The 7,483-nt window shown below is 41.7% G+C and overlaps 1 protein-coding gene across 1 annotated transcript; it reads left to right on the top strand.

The window, feature by feature from the left end:
- Positions 1 to 2,892: 2,892 nt before the first annotated feature.
- On the top strand, positions 2,893 to 7,483 carry si:ch211-212d10.2 (Rieske domain-containing protein). The gene is made up of 3 exons (XM_021603741.3): positions 2,893 to 3,299; positions 3,792 to 3,907; positions 4,796 to 7,483. Exons 1-3 carry the CDS (start codon positions 3,116 to 3,118, stop codon positions 4,892 to 4,894), a joined length of 399 nt encoding a protein of 132 aa, XP_021459416.1. The 5' UTR covers positions 2,893 to 3,115; the 3' UTR covers positions 4,895 to 7,483.

Below are 7,483 nucleotides of genomic sequence, written 5' to 3'. Positions count from 1 at the left end.
CAAGGTGCTACAGAGGGTAGTCTGTATGGCCCAGTACATCACTGGGGCCAAGCTTCCTGACATCCAGGACCTATATACTAGGCGGTGTCAGAGAAAAAACCCAAAAATTGTCAAAGACTCCAGTCACCCAAGTCATAGACTGTTCTCTCTGCTACCCCATGGCAAGTGGTACCGGAGCGCCAAGTCTAGGACCAAAAGGCTCCTTAAAACAGCTTCTACCCCCAAGCCTTAAGACTGCTGAAAAATTAATCAAATGGCCACCCGGACTATTTACATTTGTTTTTACACTGCTGCTACTCGTTGTTTATTATCTATGCATAGTCACTTTATAAATGACCTTGACTAACCTGTACCCCCTGTATATAGCCTCGTTATTGTTATGTCATTTTCCTGTGTTACCTTTTTGATTAGATTTTTTTTGCCAAATACTGGACAGAGCCATAATCTCCACCCAGTACAACCACCCGGAATGTCCTCTTGCCAAATACTGGACATAATCTACTGCCAGAAGAGGACTGGCCACCCCTCATAGGCTGGTTCCTCTCTAGGTTTCTTCCTAGGTTTCAGCCTTTCTAGGGAGTTTTTCCTAGCCACCGTGCTTCTACACCTGCATTGCTTGCTGTTTGGGGTTTTAGGCTGGGTTTTTGTACAGCACTTTGTGACATCAGCTGATGTAAGAAGGGCTTTATAAATACATTTGATTGAGAGCCAGTCTGGCTTCTACCAAATTATGGAAAGTCTGAAATAAAGACAATAATAAGCACTATAATTGATAATTGAGAAAATTGTTTTGAACTATTTGCTCACTATATAAAATGTGCCACACAGTACAAAAGTACAATGTGCTGTTGCTACCCCTGAAATAGTGTTGTCCTCAGCTGTTTTGTATTCAGTGGCCAGATACATTACTGAATGGCCATTACTGTATATGGGGGTTTCTAATCTGAGACATAAAATTGACCAAATATGTTACATATGACATGTAGGCCTAAACCATTTTTAACTGAGCTATTAACAGAAAAGGCAGTAGTGGGTTCTGTCACTGATCCCAGGCATAATGAATGAGATTAGAATCAGGGCCAGACTACTGCATTTGAGGCCCCAGGGTCACATTCTCTGTTTTATAATGCTGTTCTAAATATAATAAAATCCAATTTTATTGGTCACATACACATAGTTAGCAGATGTTATTGTGGGTGTAGCGAAATGCTTGTGCTCCTAGCTCCAACAGTACAGTGGTATCTAACAATTCACAATAATACACACAAATCTTGAAGTAAAAGAACGGAATTAAGAAATATATAAATATTAGGACAAGCAATGTCGGAGTGGCATTGACTAGAATACAGTACATACATATGAAATTAGTGAAACAGTATGTAAACATTATTAAAGTCATTATTAAAGTTAAATACATCATTACTGTCTGTGTGGGTGGACCATTTCAGATTGTCAGTGATGTGTACGCCGGTGAACTTGAAGCTTTTCACCTTCTCCACTGTGGTCCCATCGATGTGGATGGGGGTGTGTTCCCTCTACTGTTTCCCGAAGTCCACGGTCAGCTCCTTCATTTTGTTGATGTTGAGGGAGAGGTTATTTTCCTGGCACCACTCTGCCAGAGCCCTCACCTCCTCCCTGTAGGCTGTCTCGTCATATTTGGTAATCGGGCCTACTACTGTTATGTTGTCTGCTTGGTAATCAGGTCTACTACTGTTGTGTCATCTGCAAACTTGATGAGTGAGTTGGAGGCATGTGTGGCCACGCTGTCATGGGTGAACAGGGAGTACAGGAGGGGGCTGAGCACACACCCTTGTTGGGTTCTTCTGTTGAGAATCAGCGTAGTGGAGGTGTTGTTTCTACCTTCGCCACCTGGGGGACGGCCCGTCAGGAAGTCCAGGTGTCATACCCTGATCTGTTTCACTTGTCTTTGTGATTGTCTCCACCCCCCTCCAGGTGTCGCCCATCTTCCCCATTATCCCCTGTGTATTTATACCTGTGTTCTCTGTTTGTCTGTTGCCAGTTATTTTGTTTCGTCAATCTTACCAGCGTTTTTCCCTCTGCTCCTGTCTCTCGATTGTTCCTGTTTCCTAGTTTTCCCGGTGTTGACCATTCTGCCTGCCCTGACCTTGAGCCTGCCTGCCATCCTGTACCTTTGCCTGCCCTGACCCTGAGCCTGCCTGCCATCCTGTACCTTTGCCTGCCCTGACCCTGAGCCTGCCTGCCATCCTGTACCTTTGCCTGCCCTGACCCTGAGCCTGCCTGCCATCCTGTACCTTTGCCTGCCCTGACCCTGAGCCTGCCTGCCTTAGACCTGCCTTTTGCCTGCCCTTGTTCGATTAATAGACTGGTGTTACTTCGACGTTGTCTGCATCTGGGTTTTACCTGAAACATGATACCATGAGCTTGCAGCTTCTACACATTTACCATGAGGCTGAAAGATAAATATGGCATTTTAAAGCAAATGTCCTGCAATTCTACATATTTTGCTATCATATGCTATATGGGGAGCCCCCCCCCCCCAAAAAAAATAAAAAATAAAACATTTAAATAATAATAATCTTTGGTTGGGGAACCCCTGGAGATGGGGCCACAGGGCACGTGCCCTGTGTGCCTGTTTGTTACCTTGCCCTGATTTAGAATGTATGATATTACTACATTTTAAGAGCCAGTGTTATTGCGTTTCTAATTTGAGTTAAATTTAGGCTAATGTGCTAGAGGGAAATAAAAACAATTGTAGCACCTGTTCCATACATACTGTTTTGCACAAACTTATGGTAACCTATGGCAGTCTGATTAAAATCTAATGCCTTTTTAAACGTGTATTAGGCTTACTGAACAGGTGTGCAAAAAATAAATGATCTGACATTCAGTTGACCCAATTAAAAATATTCTGTCATCTCTGGCCAATCGCTTGACCTGCGTCTTGAAATCATAGGCTGTTCTAATGTTCTGATGAACGCGGATGACATGACAAGACTACCGGATCCCGATGCCAGTTAGTTTTATGTTATTGAATATGCTCACATAAAACAGTCAATTCTAAAATGCGCAGTCAGTAGGCGGTAAATGCTTTATAACGAGTAGTGCAAATAACGGATATTCCCAATTTATTTAAATGGCGTCTGGGAATGAAGAGGAAAGTGCGGGTAGCGTTTCATGGAGGCTAATAGGCCCAGCCTCTGAGCTTTCCAAGAAGCAGTGCCGTTTGATGCACTCCTCCCTCGGCTACGGCTCCGATGTTTGCCTGTTCTACGTGAAAGGGGAATTCTTCGCCATGGATGCTCGCTGCGCTCACTCCGGTAACCACATATGCCTCACTTTACGTTCCACTCGCTATATCTCAGGGCTATAGGCTAGACACAATGCGCTGAAATTCTATAGAAATCACTACCCGTATGCATATCATACTTTTTTGAAGCTATGAATAACAAAAACACTAACTGTTTTCGTAGGAAATAGATTAAAACTGGTACATTCATTTTGGGTATAAAATGGTAAGATACTGAAAGAATAGAAAAATGCATGGAAGGCAAGTGCTCACTCATACGCATGATTTATGTTATGAAATGAGTTAAAGTAGTGTATGAAAAGGCCAGACAAATCAAGTAAACTGCATGTAGATGTTACACTGTATTGCATTTCAACTCCCCTTCTTTCCAGTAATGTCAACATTTCTGGAGTTGAACTCTCTTTGATAATATTGCTCTTCAACGAAATGAAGTATGACATCAGATCATTGATTTCCAGAGGAAACTGTTATTCATGTAATGTTAGTGTGCTGTCTTTGACAGGTGGTCCGCTGTGTGATGGAGACATTGAGGATGCAGATGGTATTCTGCAGGTCTTCTGCCCCTGGCATGACTATGACTTTAACCTCAGGACAGGACACTCAGGGACTGGTTTACAGGTGAGTCTACCAACTAATGTAGACAAACCAATAAACCAACCTACACTTCTACAAACCCAGAGTGCTATGCAATTAAACTAAAAATGAAACAAACTTCACCGCAGTTGCAATGAACACTTCTCTAAGCCTTGACCAAGATCTGCAGCCTATGTGCTTAGCCTATTATATGGCACACGATCTTTGACAACAATAGTCTCCCTTCCCTCCCGTACCTTTCCTCCTTGAAGTTCAGTTGGCATGACTGGATAGGAGAAAGTGGTGCCTGGAGAGATTTTCACGGTCACTACCCTGGTCAATGATTCATTCAAGGAGGGAGGGAAGGAAGGTTCTGCGTTTCCTATAATGTACCAAAAGGGATGTCACTTTTTCAATCAATTTCTCACCACCCCTTCATGTCAATTAATTGCTGGAAATACAAGCAATTTGTTTGTCTTTATAATTCCATGCAGGAGCAAAAACAAGGATCAAATTGCCTGTGAATGTTATACATTGATTTGTTACAATTACAATCGGGGTAATGATCCAATGTCCAACGTTAACATAGCTGTCAGATGAGGTGTTTGGGGGTGTCTTGGATGTTGGAACCACTCACAGTGGTGGTCTGACTGCATGTCTGCTGCCTTTTAAAAACGCCAGTAGCTCTGTGTTGGTATGCTCTTGTGTTGACTTGCTCAACATTTCAAAATGTGTATTCCTAATCAGTGCAGTGTGTGAAAAACTAAATTGGCCCAGGCTACACTAGCAAGTGTGACAGCAATATTGAGTGTTGTGACACGTTCTGCCCTGAGTGTGCTCTCTGCTCATGGTAAAGCTCACTGTCAAGGTGTTGTTTGTTTTCAATTTTTCCAGCCGTCACATGTCCTTGTTTTATGTGTTTATCTGTTTTAGCAACAAGTGTACAAAGTCAAATTGGAGGATGGCAGTGTGTATGTGAAGCACGCAAGCCCTCTCTCCTTACAGACCTTCCCATCAGGCAAGAAGAACTGAACTGCTGCCTAAAACCTGTTGTAAGCCTGGGCAATCCATATGGAATGGCCTGTAGCAATACTGGCAATTCTTTCAGATTTATTCTACAAACCCAAGCCATCTGAGGCATTCCTTGCCTTATATGATCATCACAGACCTTTTTCCACTCGGATCTGGCAATGTTGTACCCTGGGTCATTATCAAGAGGATCGTCTGAAGGGAAGAGATATGACATCATCTTTTTGTTTGAGGTTTTTGTTGTCGGAGACACTGGGACGTTAGCCATCTGCTGGCAGTGAAATAGAGAAGAGGTTGAAGGGCCACTGCTGATCTTGATAACCGATCAGACATTCAACAGACATTATGTATTAGCCACTGCTCAACTTAAGTACATTTTCATTCTTCCCTTCCCTCAATATATCACAAATCCTTACTCTTATGAAATCTGTGGAGGTTTACAAATATTGTGTGTTCTAAATGATATGTCTAATATGTACATCTGACTGGTGCGTTAGGGGCTACTGGGAATATAGATCATTTTAGTAGAGAAGTGTCAACAGCCCATCGTCACACCTTTAAAATGCATTACTGTAAGGTGCAAGAGTATAATTACTGGAACTGATGTGATGTAATTGAGGTTCAAAACATGGTCCCAAATTTGAAATGCCCTTATATGCGAAGCTTTTCATTATTTGACCTCAACCGTTTAACAGCGAACATATACCAACAGCCTAAACACTGCCCAGTATCCCAGGTTCACCTCTGGTGAATGATAATAGCTACTGTAATGTTACAGCTACAGTAAAACATCTATTCATTTTGCTGAGTGGTGAGGTTTTGAATGGAATAAAGTGATCCCTGCAGTAGCCCAGAGAGAGAATAGAAACCACAGCTCAGCTATATGACACCCACCTAAACTGGTGCCTGCCATTTGTAGTACCTAGCTGAGATCCAAGGGAACACACATGAAGGGTCCTGTAATTATTACTGGTTATGGTCCAGTAATGAGTATTTATTAAAGCCTTGTCAGCATTTCCCCTTTGGCCGATGCACAGACGTGTTCTTCCCTACTGACGCAAAGGGAAGACTGGTCAACAGGCTGCAGAGCAGACTCAGGACTGAAATGCACTATTCAGTCAAGAGAAATGTGTTATTGTAGCTACTTGTGTTTTTTATGCCTCCTCTTCACCTACACTGGCCACAACATTCACTACATCTTCTATCCACTACATGTTCTCACTCTGACATTACAGAGATTGCCAAAAAGGTGTCAGTAAAAGTGTGGCTTGCCATTCTAGTTTTCCCACCTCATAGCCTTTCCTGTTGTGCGACTTTTTACAATAATATTTCCATTGGTGTCGAGTGCTGTGTGGATAGGACCTGTGCCTCGTGTTTAATTATTCATCACCTGAGGGGTAATATTCACTGACAATTGAGATGCAGCCATTGTGTGTTTTGGTAGAACAATCACCTTCTACTGGGTCTGGCGTGCACAGTCCATGAGTGGTTTTCTCATTTTGTGGATCCAGACGTTTCCTAGTAATCGGTTTATTGTATTGGATTGCATTCACAAGTTGTCCTTAGACATTAGAGGACCCATCGTTGATGTCAGAACTTTTCAATGTAGGCTATTACATAATGTTTGTCTCTCATATGCAAAGCTCTATATTTAGTTTTTTTACTACTGTTTCAAATGTATATGCCTGTCATTAAGCTGCTTATATGGTTTTTCATACCATTCTATATTCATTGTTATGACTGTCTTGTTATTGATGTGGATGTTATGAATTATGCAAACTAAGTTATCCCTTCATTTTGTGTTTTATTTAAATGTAATCTCACGGTACGTCACGTCTCAGTACTACAGTAAAATGGAATATGTCCTTTTCCTGATGACTTTTTTTCGAAATAAAATATGTTTCCAGCGCGATCATTGATACGTAAATGTATCAAATCAGGACATAATATCACCAGAAAAGTCAAAGGTTTATTTACAATTCCTCATACATTTAGTAAATGTTATACAATACACAATTTACACATAAAAACCATATGAAAAAGAAAACCAAATGGGCAACGCCATGCAATAAATGTTACATAATGATTTACAGAGAATTCTCAGGAATTGATTTATATAATGTGTTGATGGGGGCCCAAGACTTCTCCCAGAGCACAGTGGCAACTATACAAGTCTCTCTTTATAGGCTAGGCAATGGTGGAAATATCCATTGCTCGCTTCACCAGAGGATATTCCAAAATCAGTTAGTCTCCCTCAGAGCAGCCAGACAGTACAGGAGAGGACAGATGCATGCACTCATCATGCTGATGGCACAAGCACACTCGGAAAACAACCCGAGGACAAGGCAGGGCTGTATAGTGTCTAGTATTTCGACAGGACGAGTAGTAATACAAGACTGCTGAATTGCAATGGAGAAATGGTGAAAACCGGGAGAAAATGTGAATTGTTATTTAATCACCTATGTGAATTGTGAAGCATGGGCCTGTCTTGGAATTGTTAGAACCTGAAACAGTATCTGGAGTCATAGGGAATCATGTCATTTGGCTATTACTTCTTTATTAAAAAAATAAATCACAATTTTTTCCCACAAA

The sequence above is a fragment of the Oncorhynchus mykiss genome, chromosome 5, assembly GCF_057628025.1.
Source record: "Oncorhynchus mykiss isolate SJ-2025 chromosome 5, ASM5762802v1, whole genome shotgun sequence".
Taxonomy (NCBI): domain Eukaryota; kingdom Metazoa; phylum Chordata; class Actinopteri; order Salmoniformes; family Salmonidae; genus Oncorhynchus; species Oncorhynchus mykiss.
This window is presented reverse-complemented; position numbering and strand designations above follow the sequence as displayed.

Bases quoted from the DNA above. Each gene is read 5' to 3' on its own strand.
- si:ch211-212d10.2 (XM_021603741.3), top strand. From the start codon at position 3,116: ATGGCGTCTGGGAATGAAGAGGAAAGTGCGGGTAGCGTTTCATGGAGG. The intron at 3,300-3,791 runs GTAACCACATAT...TGTCTTTGACAG, and splicing joins TGCTCGCTGCGCTCACTCCG to GTGGTCCGCTGTGTGATGGA. The intron at 3,908-4,795 runs GTGAGTCTACCA...TATCTGTTTTAG, and splicing joins ACTCAGGGACTGGTTTACAG to CAACAAGTGTACAAAGTCAA.